This window comes from Elephantulus edwardii, unplaced genomic scaffold (genome assembly GCF_000299155.1).
Source record: "Elephantulus edwardii isolate Elephantulus edwardi_28Jun2011 unplaced genomic scaffold, EleEdw1.0 scaffold00005, whole genome shotgun sequence".
Taxonomy (NCBI): Eukaryota; Metazoa; Chordata; class Mammalia; order Macroscelidea; family Macroscelididae; genus Elephantulus; species Elephantulus edwardii.
In genome coordinates this window covers 22912574-22932266 of record NW_006399755.1, presented here as the reverse complement: position 1 = coordinate 22932266, position 19693 = coordinate 22912574, and the positions used below count along the sequence as shown (strand labels likewise).

The 19693-nt window shown below is 37.5% G+C and overlaps 1 protein-coding gene across 2 annotated transcripts in view; it reads left to right on the top strand.

Moving 5' to 3' along the window:
* LOC102861781 (cAMP-specific 3',5'-cyclic phosphodiesterase 4B-like) overlaps positions 1–19693 on the top strand; it is a 639297-nt gene that overhangs the window by 614442 nt on the left and 5162 nt on the right. Inside the window, exons 1-6 of one of the 2 annotated variants that reach the window (XM_006879758.1) lie at positions 7153–7200; positions 7828–7921; positions 13606–13784; positions 14993–15091; positions 15232–15396; positions 17628–17732. In XM_006879758.1, the coding sequence (XP_006879820.1) occupies positions 7153–7200; positions 7828–7921; positions 13606–13784; positions 14993–15091; positions 15232–15396; positions 17628–17732 (690 nt within the window). Of the gene's footprint in view, positions 1–7152; positions 7201–7827; positions 7922–13605; positions 13785–14992; positions 15092–15231; positions 15397–17627; positions 17733–19693 lie in introns of those variants that run through there. The other variant, XM_006879759.1, reaches the window with a different exon arrangement.

Below are 19693 nucleotides of genomic sequence, written 5' to 3'. Positions count from 1 at the left end.
TATATCTATATAACTATATCTATTGTATGTAACAATCATCAAGCATAAATATTCATAGTGTCTTTGACCTGTTTAACCATGTCATTATAACATTTGTATTATTATAACAACTTTTAGAGCTTGAAGAATGTTGAACCATGAGAAATTTCTCTAAACATTCTTACCAGAATTACTTTGGGCCTAGGAAAGGTTAAGTTTTTAATGTCTTGATAGTGAGTCATGCCTTCTCTTGGGAAGGTTTGACAAATTCTAAAAATTAACAGCAGCAAAAGAAGTACATAGAAATACATACATACGGATTTTAAGGTTGCTGGAGACCTATGTTCAAGTTGTAGAATAATTGTATTCAAAGCTATCTTCAACCTTGATATTTTCTTTTCATTTTCTCTTTAAAGGCACTAATGATTTACATCTACTTTGCCTTTAAAGGGAGTTCTGGTGCCTCATGGGTAGAGAGTAGCACTGCCAATACAAAGTAGGCAGTTTGAATGTACCAGCTGTTCTTTGGGAGAAGGATGGGAAGTCTATTTTCATGTGATTTACAGCCTCTGAAAACCCACTAGAGGGTCAGCTGTGACTTGGTTCTGACTTAAAGGCAATGAGTGAGTTGCCTTTTAATATGCCTCCACTTGGCTTACTAACTAACAAGTAAAATTTAATCTGTTTTTGTTTCATCATAAGTGCTAATATTTTGTTACAGAATGTTGGTGGTGGTCTTGCATTTTTTTCTTTACATATTAATGCATCATGAGTTACTGTATCACTAGACAGTTCAGCGAAGCCTTCAACTTCTTGACATTTATGCCTACTAGGTGCCATCAAGTTGGCTCTGAGTCATAGAGACCCTTTGTGCAATAAAACAAAACTCAACCTGTTAATGTGCCATCCTCACAATCTCTGCTATACTTATTTAATTGCATTATTGTCATTATTTTAGTCTCTTTACTTGACAATATTCCATTTTTTCTCTGATCCTCTATCTTTCCAGGGACTGACTTCTCCTGGTACTGTACTTAAAGTATGTGAGACAAAAATCTCACTGTTTTTCTGTCCTTCCTTTTCAGGAGCTCAGTGACTCTACTTTTCCCAAGACAATATGTTTGTGTTTCTGATAGTCCATGATATATTCAGTATTCTTTGCCAGTATCACAATTCAGAGGCATCAAGGCTTCAACATGTTAGTCTTAAGTGTTTTGGAGAGTATCTTCCTTATTTGGTACCTAGAATAATCTGCATTCAATGGTGTATCAAAAGCATAGCTCCAAAAACTCTTGAGATTTATTTCTGATATGTCCTCTAAATAGTACAGCAAAACTTGTTTGCAAGGATATCCCATCCCGGAACTAGACTGTCTGGTTAAGTAAATGTTAGACAACAATAACTTGTCATTCCTCTCTTTATCCAACTTTAATTTCATTTCTTAAATGAAAAAAAAAATGTGTCATTGAAGGAATTGTATATCGTGTTTCAAACAAATCAGAGCATTTATAGGGAAAAACAGAAAAGAAAGAATAGAGGAGATGTACATTGTCAAATAATAAAAAATATTTAAAATTGTAGATATTGTGAAGTTAATAAAGGGCTTTAGAGAAAGTGTGCTCTATCCCAATTCTTTTGACACCATACTTGCAAATGAAAATACAGGTTCATAAAGATCTTATCCCTTTTCTTCTCTAAAATTAGGAGTATGAAAAAAGCAGAGTTTTTGCAGGTAAGAGGGACTTGGGAATCAGTCATTTTATAGCTGCTAGAACTGAGTCCACAGCGAAAGTAACTAAGCCCCATGATAATGCATTCTAGCCACGATTGCACAGCTGGCATGTGCCAGAACTCAGAGACAGCTCTCCTTGCTTCCATGTTTCAGTCAACGGCGCCGTCACAGTTCCTTCCACCACAAAGAGCCATTCCATGATTTCAGAAGGCATTTTCTGCCCCTTCACTTTCCTGATACCCGGGAATTCTTCCCAAGTTATGACTAACAGAGTGCAAAATATGAGTCAAAATGTAGTCCCTAATAAAGTCTTTGTGCCTTTAATGACTTCGACAGAGTTTCATACTGCAAAAACAGGAAGATCTCACACAATAAGGCGCCTGTCTCGCAGCTGGGCTCATGCGTAGACAGCCACCCACAGGGGTAGTTACAGGGACTGCCTTCCTCTCCTTGGCACCTTCTTTCATCCGCATAGTTTTCAACTCCTGGTTCCAACGTGAAGTTATCAATGACAGGAAAGGGTTTGCTTTATCTCATCTCTGCTGCCCTGGGTTATATTTTTTTAGCCCCTTTAGGATGTACTCCAAAGTGGTTTCCAGCTATTAAGTGATATTGTAGTTCTGGATGATATTATTCTTAAACATTTAAAATCACTAAACATTACAGCCAGAAAGAGTCCCTGAGATCATTTTAGCTTATCCTCCGATACATTTAACCAAAAGCTCATTACCTGAACTGCCTTGTGGATTTTTGCACAAAATCCTTGCTAGATCTCTAATGAGAAATATATGATGAAATGTCTCACCATCTCAGAAGGAATTGTTTCTGAAGGAAATGTTCTCTGTACATAGCATGGAAATTAATGAAAGATTGCAGTCACAAAGCAGAAAGATGAGATCGCATATGACTGAATTTTAATTTGTGCTAGTTAGTATATGTTTTAAAATACCTTCACAGTAGTAAAAGGAAGTTGAGGCAAAAAACACACAGAAAAATTCACAGATGATTTCATGGAGAAGATACTATTTAGGAAAACTGTATTTGATCTTATTTATTTGTGTGTGCATGTGTGAAGATGATATAGATATAGATGATATAGAGATAGACATAGACATAGAGATATATGTGAAACAAACTCACGGTCATAGAGTCAGAACTGGCTCATAGTTGACCCTCCGAATGGTTTCCTGAGGCTGTAAATCCCGTGGGAGAGGACTGCTAATTTTTCTTCCCCAGAGCAGCTGGTGGATTCAATTTGCCTGCTTTGTGCTGATAGTGCAACTCCCTGACCACTAAGATCACTAGAGTTACACATATAAAAATGTATGTTATAGAAATAATAATATGTTAAATATTTAATAATACATACTAAATATATTAAATGACATTTTATATTATTTAAATACATACTGAGAGAAAGAGAGAGTGCTCTGGTGGCTTAGTTGTGATGAGTTGTTCGAATCCACCAGTTGCTCTGCTGGGGGAAGGACAATTTCCATCTGTGCGACTTACTGCCTTTGAAAATCTTCTGAAGGATCAGCTACGAGTCAGTACTGACTCAATGATACCCCACAACAAGAATATTACTGTTTAACCTAGGAGGTACTATATGTATATGTGTATAAAGAGCTATCCCTTTTCAAATTCATTGTGATTTAAGTAAGTCAGGTCCTTTCTAACATTGCTTACTAACATTGAGCGTGATCTTCAAGAGGCAGATGGAGGAATTTGCTTTATTAAGGTTTCATTCACAAAATCTGCTTGTCTAGGTTGGAAAGAGGCTTTGGCCACAATTCTGGCTAGCTTCTAACGTGTTTTGGTTTTTTTTTTGTGAAGGCAGACTCTTAAAAGAAAATCAGAATCCATATCTACTAGCAGCAGAGCCACATTCATTGTTGAAATAATGTGCTGGGTATGGAATTCAAGATTACATTTGAAGAGTAACTAATATTTATTCCTTTTCAGTGTTGGAACCCCAGGGCACAGTTTTATTTGACTATCTTACTTCCCAAAATGGACTAAACACATAATTGGATAAGTAGGAAGGGAGATTCTAAGAGTCCTAGAATATAAAAGTCTGGAGAGATGATAAATGCTTGTTTTCCTTGTTGGTGACTTCTACTTGTAGACTTGTTCTATTTCTGATCTGATCAGCTTTCCTCAGTTATGATGAAGTTGTTTTGCTTTTGGGGAAGTATTGGTGGCTGGTGAGTAAAGAACTCAGGCAGTAAGAAGCAGCCTAATGTATCATGGTTCATGAAAGGTTAGGGGTAGAACCCCAAATCGTACTCCACTTATTTTACATTTCAGTGGCCAAGTGGCTTTTTTAAAACCCTGATGACAACTGAGCATGAACTTTAAGATTCATCCATTATTTCATAGCTGTCTTCTGGCTCTAAAGAATCAATTTCTAGCTGAGAGTCAGATCCCAAAAGCTAATTAGGTTGTGCTCCCAACTGTCTCCTCAGTCTTAACCTCAAATATCATTCTATCCATTCCATTCCTTAATACGTCTCACATACTAACCAGAGCTAATTGCACACTACATTACTAGAATGTATAAGATAGCTCCTGTCTACTCTTGAAGGCCAAGTCTGCCTTTCTTAGTTGGTGTAGAGCCCGACAACATAAGTGAGCCCTTCATAAATACTTTTGGAGGAGAGCAATGATTGCCTTAGTCAATGTGGTTGGGCCCTCCCTTAAAGAGGAGGAAAACCAGTGGTTGTTGCTAAGCAACATTTAAAGGACTGGGCCAGTTTCTGACACTGAGTGACCTCCATTTACGTACTTCATCATGTTGTGTGTTTTATGGTTACCTTAGGATGACTTTGGGTTTTTGTAGCATCGCCAAGCCCTTAGCAAAAGGCTCATAGAAAAACTTGTCTAGGCAAGAGAAGGAAGGAGGTGGTATTCATCTGTTAACTATGTTAACGACGTACTTGGGTACATTGATCCTTTAGTAGCTCTACAGGAAGATCGAGGAGTTTATTTTCTTCTCAGCTTAGTGGCAGAGGTTCCTACCTGTTCCTCCTATAAGACTGGTATTTAATAGTGTATACTGTCAGGGTCCTCTAGCTGTGGGAGGAAAGGAAGAAGAAAAGGCTTTCATCTGTTAGGACTTTGGGATTTGATTTTCACCTGCTCCTATCTTCTGAACTGAGGAATGTATGTATGGCTGATAAAGATGCGGTACCAACCTCCCCTATTGCTAACTCTGTGGTTAACCAATCTGCTCTCTATTTTTCTTTCTTTCTTTCTTTCTGTTTCTCTTAAAATGTAAGCTGATTAAAAACATAAAAAGGTTTCTGGAGGTTTCTGCCTCCCCTCCCCCACTGCTACAACCCCAGTATATTTGCCTGACACATTTTAGATATTCAAGAAATATTTTTCAAATGTAGTTCATCATAAATAGCATTCTTTAACTAATATAATCCTGATCGTCTCCAAATTATTCCTAAATACATCAAAGATACCCGAATACACCAAGTGAGGATGGTTGTTTGAATGTTTCGTTTGACTATATCTAGCGCCCAGATCTAATTATGAAAGAAATCATCTGTCTGGAAGCCTTTCACAAGATATTTTTTAACAGTGATCTAAGTAAAGTTTTCTGCTTTGCCAAATTTCAGCTGATAAGTCAAAATACAAATAAAACCCTCTGTCTTTTCTAGCTCCTGAATCTTGTGTGTAACCACCTCACTTTGAAAGACCAAAAAGTCAAAGTCTATTGTGCTTGAACAGTTAAAAAAATAAGTACCATGGAATGTACCTAGAGTTCAGAATTGCACAGATATTCAATAAGGAAAGCACACTTGCTAAACTGATTGGTTCAGAAATATCTGGTTACTGTCCCTAACATATTGTAACATGTTGTACCACGGCAAACACACATGCACAAAAGCAGGTTATTCTAGAAAGAAGACGACTGCGCCTCTCCAAGGACAGTGTATAGTTCAGTGAATGAGTGCGCAGCAATATTGACTTGGCACTGGTGCTACCTCAAAAGGCCAGGTCTCCTGGGCACAGGCAATAGCATGACTGAGGATTGGATGCTTGAAGTGAAGTCACTGTCAGTATAGGATGCTTCTCTGGAAAGGGAAAGCCTTCCAGAAGAGAGCCAATTTCATGTAGGGGCTGTTGCCATGGTGTCTTGCTATTCTTTTAACATGCTGTCCTTGAACTCCTGGTATCCAGGGTGGCGTAAAAGGGAGGAACAAGGAAGTAAATGTAAAGCGAATGAATAGAGAGGGAGTCCCACATCTTTAGAGATTTATTTAGTCTTCTCTCTTGCTTGTACTGTCAAACTATTAAGAAAGGGAGAGAGGGAGAACATCCCTTAGATTGTTTTTAAAAAAAATTAAAATTCATGTCACTTATGAGTATTCTTGAGATTAAATACAACTTGAACCTACAAAAAACAAAGCATAGTAGGTCACAATCCCAAATAATTCATCATTCGTTCAGCAAATGGTACCTGCTGGTTCCTGATCCATTCTATAGCAAATGGAAACATAAATGTACGTAGTCAAATGCAGCCCAATATGCATATTAATGATCTACTGGAGCACAGAAAATTGCAGGCAACTCATGAATGCACTTTTAAAAGGAAAGAAATTCATTCTATTCCTATTCATTTCATTGTGAAGAAGACTAGATATGTGGATACACATACACTAGATATGTGCTGATTTGCAAACAAGATCCCTAAAAACTACTGGGGGGGGGGGAATCTAGTATACTGAAAGGCTCGTGTGAAAACATCCACAGTTCTAACGGTTTTCGGTTTTTTTTAAAAAATGCTGGAGAAGTAAATGAGCCTAATGCACTGTCCCTGTGAAACAATCAGAGCCACTGAGCTTTGTGTGGAGGCTGCCTCTGCAAAGTACTGGTCTCAGCAGTAGAGAGGGTTAAGGAGCACCTAGTTGAGAGGAGGGAGGATACCTACTTCAGATTTACTTAAATATTCATGGGGCTTCCTCCATCTTAATCTTCTTCTTTTTAAAAGATGGCTGTGTTTCCCAGTCTGGCAACCCCTCAGGAAAGGAGAATTGCTGCTTCCTTGCAGAGTTCAGCTGAGCAGGACTAATATAAACTGGAAACCCCTTCGGCCACTGGGACTATTCATAATTTATAAGTGCTTTAAACCAGCCAGCTGAATACATTTGGACAGGCTCTTGCAGAACCTTCGTGCAATCCCTGATTTCATTACTCTCCTCTGCCAGGAAATAAGCGGGGAGCACAGGCTTCTTGCAAGAAGGGATTCCGAAGATGGGCTTTGTTTGGATTAGGAAATGCCCTAAGTTTTGGAGGCTTTATCTTTTCTAAGTTTTGATGATTTTACCACTGGATCTGCAGGGCTTTTGTGGTCCTCTGGAGATTGCTTTCTCTCTGTGAATTCTTCCAAAGGGATTTGTGGATTGTGGCAAGCAGTGCATTCCAAAATGCCTGAGGCAAACTATTTGTTATCTGTATCTTGGGGTTACATCAAGGTGGGTTAATTTGCTTCTATTATGTGTGTTTGGTAGAATACAAACCATTTAGATCTGTATGTTTTCTGTGGCGTGGAACCCATCTGTAATGATTTAATTTGTGTTGTCACTTAGCCCACTGAGGCTATTTATTGTGAAATAATGGCATGTTATATGACACTGTATTTAAATATATTCTGCTGTATTATATCAATCTTATTCTCAGCTCTCTTTTTAAAAGGATGCTATTTTCATTTTGGTATTCCCTTAAATTTTTCACATACAATATCTTTTTACTGATTAAATTCAGCTGTATGTTAGGGCTAATATTCAATGTGTTTTTTTAAATGTACTTATTGCTCAAGTGAAATAATCTTGACTGATCTGGAAATTCCTTTTTCTATGTTTGCATCTCCAAAAAGAGAGAAAATGTTAATTTTAAGAAATCTTGAGGAAATCCCTTTTCTCTAAGGTGACATTGGAATAATTTTTAATTAAAATGCTATCATATTTGTAGAAGTAGTGTCACTCATCTAATGATATCTGTTTATCCAATTTCATGTCCTTTATACATGAAAGTTCAAGATAGCTTAAGTGATAATATGCATACTTTAGTGGTTAATGCATTTTTGGTTTTTTTGTGCACAGTTTAAAAGAATGCTGAACCGGGAACTGACACACCTGTCAGAGATGAGCCGATCAGGGAACCAGGTGTCAGAATACATTTCCAATACTTTCTTAGGTAAGATGTTAACTGGGGCATGTTCCCATAATTGAAGTTTTTCTGTATAAATTTCTGCAGCCCATCAGGAGCATCCCTGTGAAATTTTGAGGTGGAGTTAAGTCACAAAAAAGAAAATCCATTTAAATTAAGAAGGGTGGACAATTTTTAAAGGGGAAGAATATCTAAGCAATAAGATGATGGTGAAAGAATGAAAATCCCTAACCAAGACAGAAAGTTTTTAGTGGGCTGATTGTATTTATATGAACCTCACATACCATATCTACCCACCCACTTGCATCTCTGCCAACACCTCTGAAGGTTGGAGGAGGGGTCCCGCAGTTACTCCAACAGTAGGGGTAGCTCTAACCGCTCCTTTGAGTCTTCTTTGAATGCTTTCAGTACCTGGACTTTGAGAAAAAAAGGTTTTTTCCTTTTTGAAGGCCTGTAAGGAGTATGACAGGGTAATAACTCTTCCAGGGACTGGAACCATGAGAATTAGTTTTGGAAATGTGACTATTGTGAAGTTATTTCTTAAAGATAAGAGAATGGAGGGAAAAGAGAGAGAAGCTGTTTCAGAAAGATTTTATTTTGTATAAGCAGCATTGCTATCCTCCTTATCTAAGTCTTTATCTACCATTTTCACTTGCCACATTGCTAACATTTAGCACATGACACTGACAGGAAATAACTTACATGAATGATCTTCAACCATAGTCATGTATCCCATTTGATTACTATTGATATCTGATATCTTGCTTAACGGTAATGCTATTTATATCATCAACCTATTTAGGTTATATTTTGGTAGAATAAGGGCTGAAGAATCTGCATGTTAAAGTGAATGGATACCATTTCAATTCTGGTTCTGCTGAATTTCAATTATGGCTAAATTTTATTTTGTCAAAGAATCCCACTTTTCAGGGAAATGGTCCATTCACAGTTGAACATCACATCTCCCATCTTTTTTTGGCCATGACCACATGTCATTAAACCGATGAACATTTCCTTGCCTTGATGAGCTTAATTTACTCTGATGCTTTATGGAAGCACATACCTCTTTGGGTTTTATTTATTTATTTTTAAAAATCAATCCTGTTTCTCTAATGCCAAAGCAGTTCCTGCTATCAGCAGATCAATCAGCTTCCTCCTTGCACAGCCCAGTACAAAGCCCATCACATTACTCTGCAGCAGATTGGCACTGGCACAATTAACAAGTGCCTTTCCAACTGCTTCCAGTATGTGGGTGTCTGCAGCACCTGGTTCTCTCCAGCTGCAGTTGTGACAACCTTGTGTCAGAGAACAAAGGAGAATTTTTTTTCTTACAGCCCTACTCTAAGAAATGGCTAGACTCTAATTGAACAGAAAACATTCCATGCTGATCCTTTTATTCTTCCTTCTTCCCTCTTACTGCCCTGAAGATAGGCATCTTCTACTAACCATTGCGGTTATACCTTGATCTGCCCAACATCCTGTTGTTTTTCACAAACTGGAGGCTGCTTTAGGGATGCTTTTACAGGTTAATGGGTATGAGAGAGGACAAGGTCAGCAAATGCAATAACCAGCTGCTTACATAAAAATTACATTTTAAAATGTCAGAACTTGTCCTTCTTTTGGAGACACTCCCTACTGAGAAGTCCCTGAGTCTTCAGTAATCTAAGACTGGACCTCTCCAGTCTTCTCTAGCCTTTTTCACTCTCCCTTTGCCAAGAACAACAATAGTTATGCACTTATTAATCTTCAGGTTTGTGTGGTTGGTTTTTTTATTAAATAATCATAGGCTCTCAAGCAAGAAAACTGATAATAAAGATTAGCTCTCAGTGTAAACACTTATGTATAATTGCATAGTATTCACTTATATATAATTTCTACTTCTTAATTGTATAATATATACATTATATAATATATATGACATATGTAATGTATACTATATAATATATATTATAGAACTATGTATTATATAATGTATAACATATATTATATATGTATAATGTATAATATACATACATTTGCATAAAGTATAATATATCCTTATGTATAATTAACATTATGCAAGCAAATGTCAACTCTTAAATAGTGTGTTTACTGTTTGGACACATCTCATGAGAGAAACAACTCACTTTGTTTATTATTATTAAAAAACTAGTTTTCACATAACAACAACAGAAGTTTTCAAGGACAAGCTATGAAGTTTGTTAGACTTTCACTTCATGGAGATGGTTTACATTAGAAAGGTAATAAGTAGAGCTGAACAAACAAGTTAGAAAGGACGACGAGAATTCTAAATGTCCTTGGGAGACTATAATAAGAAAAAGTGAAATAATATTTAAATAGTTGTGTCAATTCCCCTATCTGTAATATGGGATGATCATAAAGTGAGATGCCATATATGGCATCTCAGATGCCTTCCTGATAAGATTGTCCTGATAGGAACTGACTGCTGGGCAGTTTGATAGAATTGAACCCGGCAACTGGTTCCCAGAGTTTAACCCTAGACTCACCATTCAACACATTTGAAAATAAACCAATGAAAGAACATGCGTCCAGACTACAAATGCACATTCCATTTTCATTGAGGGTCAGATAAGCAAGGGAAGTCACGGGCCCTGGATGCTGACTCCCTCATTTTGCTGGGAAGAAAATTGAAGCCCTGAGGGATGAAGTAGTTTGATCAAAGCCACACAGCTAATATATTCTTAAGCCAGGACATCAGGCCAGTGGAGTATTTAGGTCTAGCACTTAAGAGACTAATACCTGGGCTAGAAAAGAAGTCTGTAAGGAACTCAGAAAATATATAAAAGAAATGTGTATTTTAGAAACATTTAAGTTATACATATGTGTGTGTGTGTGTGTGTGTGTATTTCTGAGAAATATCTAAGAATTAGGCTTGTAGGATTTTTTCATGAAATAGAATGTATTACAAGAAGCAGGTGCTTCAAATCCTCTACCTGTTTCATGGGAGAAAGATGGACAGTCTCCTCCCATGAGATTTACAGCCTCTGAAAACCCTGCTGGGGAGGGTCAGCTATGAGTCAGTTCCAACTCAGTGGCAATGAACAACAGCATTGTTTGACTGAAGGCTGTTTGGCAGTGGGCCTAGGTCTTGGTTTGAAGAATGCATAAACGGCCATAGTCTCAAGGTGTTCCTTAATATTTTAATATATAGAAAATGAAATTAACACTCTTCCACATCCCCAACCTACCCTCTGAAAAGCTAAAACTTAGACATTTCAAGAGGCAAGGAGAAAAGCCTAGTCATTTTGCATCATAGCTTGCTGTGATCTAGCAAGTAAAACCCTCTGACATTAGCATTTCTCACTTAAGAGCATTTCCTGGATCTGGTGTTTTGTTTGTCTGTTTTATAGCGGTCAATGGCTTCCCCACCACATTCTGGCTGTTCTGTGAATTTAAATGAAGTGTTTCTTGGGATTCCTTTCATCTGTGTTTCAGATTATTTCCCCACTGTGATGGTTGAGCATTTAAGAGAGGAAATTCAGAAAGGAAAACTGATCAGTTGTTCCATGGCCTGCATTGGGGAACACCCATTAATGTCGAATTGGCACTCACTGTGAATAATGGCTTTCTTCTTTATTGAAATGTTCCAGACACAACCGTGGTTCAGCTCAATTACTTGCTGTTACAGGGAATCTTTAATTAAAAGGGGAAAGCTGCTAGGATAGTGCTGTTGCTGGTTCCTTCTGCAGTGGCACGTGAGAATCCAACAACATCTTTAACCAGACACGCATAGTGGTCGGAAAGATAGAGGCTATTGTACTCTTTCCTTTGAGCATTAAATAGAAATTATTAGGAACAAAGTAAGAAGGAGGGGAAAAAATCATTTCAGAAATAATATATGGGTTTTTCTGCCAGAGATCACGACACAGGCAAGAGATTTTAACAGGAATCTCAAGCCTTGGGTTTTGTGCTGTTAAATCACTGTGTCTGGAACAAAGTAATTGCAAAATAAATATCTGTTGAATAGATTGCCCTTTTAGCTTGGGCAAGTTGCTGACTTCATGTGAAAAGTGAGAGTGTGGATTATGATAGGTTCCTGGCTGATCCTCACTTGGGAAGCTTTTGAAAAAAAGTACTGATTGAATATGTGGCTGGATGAAGCTTAGGAATTTGTGTTTTCTGAAAGTTCCTTGGGTGCTTCTGATGGTGCTGAAGTAATATTGGAAACTGCCAAATTAAATGAAATGACCACTGAAATGCCTCCTTAAACTAAAGTCATAGGCCTGTGGGTCTAGGAGCTCATGGGCCTCTAGAGACAGTACCAGGATGCTAGTGGCAGGAGTTTCTTCTCCTTAGCCTGCAGCCAGGCAATGAGATACACATGAAGGCTGGGACTGTCACAATGTCCTTGTTTTGATTGCATTATGATGCAATGCCCACAGGGACCTGTAAGCAGATGGAGGTCTCTAGGGAGAATACTTGATGATCCATCATCTACAAGAGTCTAAAAGCAAAGAATCTAGATCCCAGAATGCTATCTGGAAGTATGTAACTTTCAAACTGAGAAGCTGTCATTATGCTAATCTTCACTGTCACCAATGTTCATTGCCATTCAGTTCACTGCTATTTGAAACAACCCTGTAAGAATAGAACTGCCCCATGGGATTTCCAAGGCTGTAAATCTTTGTTCTTTGGAACAGATGGTAGGTTTGAACTCACAATACTAGGTTAGCAACCAAACCTTAGCCTCTGCACCATGAAGGCTAAGATTTTCTGAAAGCTGCATTAACTTTTTAAGCTACATGGTCATGCATTTTAGTTCAGTGAAGTAGCTCTTGAAAAATTTAGTAACTAAGTACTTCAGTGCACTCACCTACATCCCTGTATCCTGAAAAACTTCATGTGTGTTTTCCAGAAATGCTCAAAATACATCTCCTTTGAGGTGAAATAAAAGATTTGATTGCTGATGTTTTTAATAACATGGAGGAAAGAGCTTCTTTGGGCAAGAAGACATGTTTTCATCTTTCCTAACTTCATTACTATCATATTATAGTAAATTTTTTTTTCATTAAATGATATTTTTATAAATATTTAATAATAACACATCATTTAATAAATATAGTGCCTTCTTCTACTGAGAGACAGGGATATAATTTGGTTTTGGTAGAATTAAGAGATACATGATAACAAATAAAACTGAAATTAGGCTCTGCTCTCTAAAATTCAATTTGTCATAAATCAGAAATTTTAGGTAATTGTTTGAGGAGTATGGGCCACTTATGATATAGACATTGCTCATCTAAACTGAGCCCCGCTAATGCCTCTTTGATTTCTAAAATAAAAAAATAAATAAGCATACAGTAAATTGTATAGATGATGATTTTTGTTAACTTGGTCTTTACTGTATGAATTTTGCAATTTTATAATCACAGTATTCCTTTTAATAACAAGTCTAAATGCCAATATTGACGTTTCACATTGAAAACGTACAAGTGTAATTCTCTTGTCAGTCTGTAAACAGGCGTCACTTCTTGGACAAGTTCCTTATCTTGTGGCCCTCAGTCTGATTAACAAGATGAGGCAATGAACCATCCTATTTCCCCCACCTACCTCATAAGTTTGTGTGATAAAGCTCTAATGCCCCTGTTAAGCCATAACTTGCATCAGTCTGTTGGAAGCTATTTTTAGTATTGTAGTAAACTATCACTTGCAAGCATGTTTTGAAATAGCTATCCCCTTTTTTCTCGCAGACAAGCAGAATGATGTGGAGATTCCATCTCCAACCCAAAAAGATAGGGAGAAAAAGAAAAAACAGCAGCTCATGACACAGATCAGTGGAGTGAAAAAACTGATGCACAGCTCAAGCTTAAACAACACAAGCATCTCACGCTTTGGAGTCAACACAGAGAATGAAGATCATCTGGCCAAGGCAAGTATCAGCTGGACTCCTGTGCATGTAGTTCTTCATTGAGCAGCAGAGACGTAGACACTTGGAAATTGCCTGTTAGAAAACAGTAGGGATTGTCTTTGCTTTATTATTAAGGCAGTTGCCCATTGCTAGGATTCCTAGTTGAAGGTTCTTCTCCTATAGTGAAGCTATTTTTTTTTTCCTAAATTGAGTGCTGTTCCCTAAGGACTGTTCCTCAAGAGTGGAGAACCCTGTTGAAGGAACACTGTGCAACTCAAAAGGAGGCCAGCAAGCATGATTGAATCATCTTTGAGGCAATTTCAGAGACTGTGTGCCAATGGTCAATGGAAAATTCCAGGCCAATTTGAGAGACTGGGAAGGAAATGATGAGAAATTGACAGCACTCTTGAGCCTCAATCCCAGTAGTTAAAGATGAAAGGATTGGTACCTTCTTTAAAAGACTCTGCAAGACAACTGCTAACATCCTCTTATCTTTGTGAGCTTACAAAAGAAACTTAATGTGAACACATAAGCATTCACCGAGGCCTTCTGGAATTTGTTGTTAGAATAAGATTGATTGAACACTGGCCTGAACCTCTGATGGGAGCCTGGAACCATTATTCTGGGCAAGAATTAAGAAAAGAATAAATTTCTCCTTGAGTCAGATACTCATGAAATAAGATGATGACATCGGACAGGATGATGGGTCTTCTAGTTCTTGCCGTATTCAGGAGTAAAATGCACGACTGAAATTCTTCATGACCTTTTGCATTTAAAGTTTTCCCCTAAAGTGAGGTTGACTTATGCACATTCTGACAGCCCTGCCTCCCTAACCCGGCTCTCAGTGACAATGAGCAGACTGGAGGAGTTTCCAAGGTTATTAGTAATGGGCCAGTGAGCCACAAAGGGCAAGACAGAAAAGTGAACCTATAGACCTCTCTGCCCACTCAAAACTACCTCTGAAAGCAGTTTTAGTTGAGGACTTATGTATGGAAAATATAGTCCATCCACTAAATATTTAAAAATTCACATACCTTTCCTTTCTCAGAGAAAACAGACTGGTCACTGCCATGAAGAAGGTACTCACTATCCGAGATCACTCACTTTTCAGATTCTCAGGCAACTAGAGCACCTTAGAGTCTTAGCTGTTGTTTGACAAAGAAGTGAATAACGATGAGATATGGAAAAAAATCAGCTTTATCACTAACATCCTCTAACTTTGTGTGTAGGAGCTGGAGGACTTGAATAAATGGGGCCTTAACATCTTCAATGTGGCTGGATATTCACACAACAGGCCCCTAACATGCATCATGTATGCCATATTCCAGGTGAGTAAATGGGATCAAAAGGTGGTTGACCATTAGAATGACTTATGACTTTTTTTTAAAAAAAATCCGATTTGTTTTCTGATTTGACTGCACTCCCTTTCTGAACATTCACTTATGTTCTAATTTATTTTACTATGTAGGAAAGAGACCTCCTAAAGACATTCAAAATCTCATCTGACACATTTGTGACCTACATGATGACTTTAGAAGACCATTACCATTCTGATGTGGCGTATCATAACAGCCTACATGCTGCTGATGTAGCCCAGTCGACTCATGTTCTTCTCTCTACGCCAGCATTAGATGTAAGTAGTTGTGATCTGTTTCTATACCTGCCCACATATTTTCTAAAGTTTCATGTGATGGGCAGTTCATAAAAAAAAAAAAAATAATGTAATTAACTGACTGACATGTTGTGAATGGTATGAAAGTTCTTTATTACATATATCAAAACTCACTCCTGTTGAAACAATGGGGGCACACAATGACCTTCCAGAACAGAGCAGAAATTCCCTAAAGAGTTTCCAAAATTGTAAAGCTGATGTTTTTGAACTAGGAACTTAGGTTAGCAATCAAACACTTAACCATTGTGGCACCACAACTCCCTTGTTATTATATAATAACACTCAGCAAATGGGTTGTTTATAAAAAGATATGACAGTTCCATTTCTTCTGCTTCAAATACAAGAGCAAATTTCTTTTTATATTGTTTGCAAATTTAAAACTATTTCTTGATTTAGCGTTTAGTATAATCTTCAGGGTAGGAAAAATAGCTTATTCCTTATGGTATTTTTACTCTCAAAGTGATTAGTTTGGTGTCTAGGACATAGTATATCTTCATTATGCATATGTTGTTGTTGTTGTTGTTGTTGCTAAGTGCTGTTGAGTTGGAGTTGACCCATAGCTCACCCTCTAGTGAGTTTTCGGAGTCGCTAGATCCGAATGGGAGGAAATTGCCCATCTTTCTACTTTGGGGCAGCTAGTGCATTCCAACTCTGTCTTGGCAGTACAACTCTTTATCCATTAGACCCCCAGAGCTCCTTCATTATGCATCCGTATAGTCAACTGAAACAAAACCATACCTTGCACAGTGAGGCATTTCAATGAATATAAAGTTTTCTATATTATTCCTGCTAAGGGTAAATGTTTATAGCATTATTCTCTTATAGACGCACAAAAATGATTCTGTTACGGGAAAAACAAAAAGTTACTGAATGTTTAAGACAAACTGCTGAAGCAGAGAAGACAGTGAAACAGAACGATACAGTGCTTTATCTTGCTAGACAAGATATGAGACCACGGATTATCATTCTGTCCCTTAACACCTCTTGCATTTCATACACCAGTCCAATCATTAGTGTACCCAGCAGGCCAGGATCTTACTTGACAGATGGAGCTGATGGTGGTCAGACACTTCCAGATGCACTGATTCATTGCAGGAATTGATGATTAAACCATATCCAGCCCCACTCGTGCATGCTCAATTTAGGGGGCAAGGAAAGATTAAATTGACCACGCACTTGGGTTCCATGTTTTCTGGAAGAAACCCAGGAAGATTTAAGGAAGTGAGGGTTGAGCTAAGGGTCTTTTATCCTCCCTCCCAAAGAAAGTGAATAATAGTATATTTATGTTCTGTTTAAGTGGATCAACACTGTTCATCAACTGTGCACTGATGTTGATGGACTACTACTTCCTCTGTGACCAGGAATTCTTTATTAGCGGCACAGAAATTTAGAGAAGAGCTTAATAGGTCCTTGAGTAATTAGATTGGTTTTCCTGGGAGAGGTGGCATCTGAGCTGGCACTTGAAGGATCGGTAAATTTAAGTAATCACAGAGGATGAGAAAAGAAATTTTTTTTAACCTGGGGAACGTAATGATATATACTTAAAAAAAAACCTAGATTTAATTCATTGACCATGGGTGGAGGCAGAGAAGCCTTCACAACATTCCAAGAAGGAGTTGACCAGGGAACATTAGGTTTCTGCCTTTCAAACGTTCTGAAATCTTGCCCATAGCATTCACAATTGTTGACTGAACAGATAGATGAATATTTGGAAGCTTCTGACCACACTGTCACTTGAGTTTTAGGAGATAATCTACTTTTAGTCTTATAAGTCTATGACTTGATCTTTGTTTTCTAAGATATTCAGCTGGAAATATTATGAAGGTTATTATAGTCCCAAGCAGGGAAAACTGGACTTCCTTTCTTGACTTACTTAATCAGAAAACTTCCATACCATCTATCCAGGAAACACATATCCAATATTCCCATAAACCATGGGCATCCTGCTACTGCCTTTCCAAATCCTGCCTTGCGGGCTTGAGTTGGAATTGAGCTCTGACCATCGTCTCTGTCACTTCGGAGACCTCAAGATGATAAACAGATCAACATCTTAATTAAGTTAACATGGTCAGACATTATGTAAATCAACAAAACTTCTCCCAACCAGAATGATATCATATGTTTTAAATGAAACTCAATGCTTACAGTTGGTGAATGAGACATGAAGTTAAATGCACTTTTTTGCTCCCCAGGCTGTCTTCACAGATTTGGAAATCCTGGCAGCCATTTTTGCAGCTGCGATCCATGATGTTGATCATCCTGGTGTCTCCAATCAGTTTCTCATCAACACAAGTGAGTTCACCCACTAGAATGGTCATTTGAGATAATTGTATGATTCACTGCTTATTTTTTTTCCTCTTAATGTTTTTGTTATGGATAATAGTACGAGTAATAATGATGTAATCCTTTCCTTCCACACAAAGTGGTCAGACCTTTCCTGGATACTGTGTCCAATTGGCAATACAAGTTTTGAGCTGCATGGGGAACTTGGAGAGTTTGGAAAATATGATATGTGAGGAAAACATGACAGATGTGGAATTATCCAGGAAGGACAAGAAAGATTTAGGAGTAGTATGATAGCGATTTGTAGTAATGGGTAGGGCTTACACAGAGAACATGGTGACCCCCAGTATCCCTTTGTGCTGAAGAAGCAGACACAGATGTTGATCTGACAATGGGAGCTTCCATGCATAAATAAGATTCAAAAAAACCAAAGCAATATGTCTCCAAAGTTTGAGAAGGATGTTGATAATCCTATATAACTCTCTTCCAGCTGGGCCATTTTGATTATGGATTGATTAGTAGCTGGGTGGATGACTTTCAAGATTCGTCCAGCCTTAGGATTGTAGGCTATACTCAAAGTTTTTGTCAGGCTCAAAATGTTTGGTTGTGAGTCTAATGAAAATCTATTAATTCTGTCAGTTCATGCACCATCTCTAAGTGATGAAAATCTAAGTGCTTTTTTGTCCTGGAAATATTTGTTGTTCTCTTGTAGTCGTGATTAACATCAAGTGTCGGTGGTTTTATAGAAATGTTGTTGGAGCTACTTCATGTTGTAAAAGAGTACTTGTTATGCTTTATCGTTAGAACATCTCAGTATTTCATTGATCTACATTTTGGGGTCATTGTTCTGGTGTGGGTTTGTTTTTGTTTTTTTAATCACCTTGTTCGTCTATTGAAAGAACACAGTGTTAAACAACTACTTTCCTATGTGAGTTATATAGCTGATGTTAATGTACTACCATGAATCAATTCACATACAGGCCAGTTTAGATCATACATTAAAAAAATGGTCTTTCACCCACAGGCACCTACAACATACAATGCTGATTTGTAGAGTCTCATGGTTATAGGATAAACAGGTCCAGTGCGCAAATGACTTTATATAGAACAACTTTTCTAAAGTTGACACTCAAAGCATGTGATTAAAGAGATGATATATTGGTAACAGAGTCTGATCCTAATATATTCCCAATCACTTGCCAATTATTTGTGATTAGGTAAAATGTGGCTTCATGAGCTGGATGCCCATATTCTCAAGGCTGTTTAACAAAAGATAACGGTGGTGTTTTCATGTGAGAAATAAACGTGAAGGTGTAGTTTAGGTATCCAGGTATTGTAACTCTTGGTATAGAGGGACAGGAAATGAAAAATTTGACAACAAGATAACTCCAGAATATAATAACTATTTTGTTACAATATTTATAAGCAGCTCCAAAAAGTTGCATCATTTTAATAAAATGCAATACATCAACACCATTATTTGTTTGCAAAACTCCCGATTCCAAATTTTTAAGTTGAGGGGAAATATAAAAACAGTGAATATAGTTTGAAAATCTTTTAAAAAAATATATAAATTTTGAAGGCTTTAAAAGTTAATTTTTTTTCCAAATCACAAAATATAGAAAGGAATGAAGGAAACTGCAACCCAACATAAAAAATAGGAGTTAGCTACTAGAGAAAATCCCTTACCTAATGTCTAATGTTAAGTGAAGAGAGAAAAGGACTTTAAGATACAGTGAACTCTAATAAAAGAGAAAGCATGGCTACCTACTCGAAGGGTTGTTTTTGTTTTTCTTAGAAATGGTTTCCTTTTGTGGAGGGAAACTGTTTCTTTAAGGGGGAAATGGATGGCATGAGGATTGTTGTTCTTAAAGCCATTGGAGGAAAAAACTAGATCCGAATTCAAGATGAGACAGTGTCAACATTTGATTCTTTTTTATTAAGCCTTTTTTTTTTTTTTTTTTTTTTGTGAGAA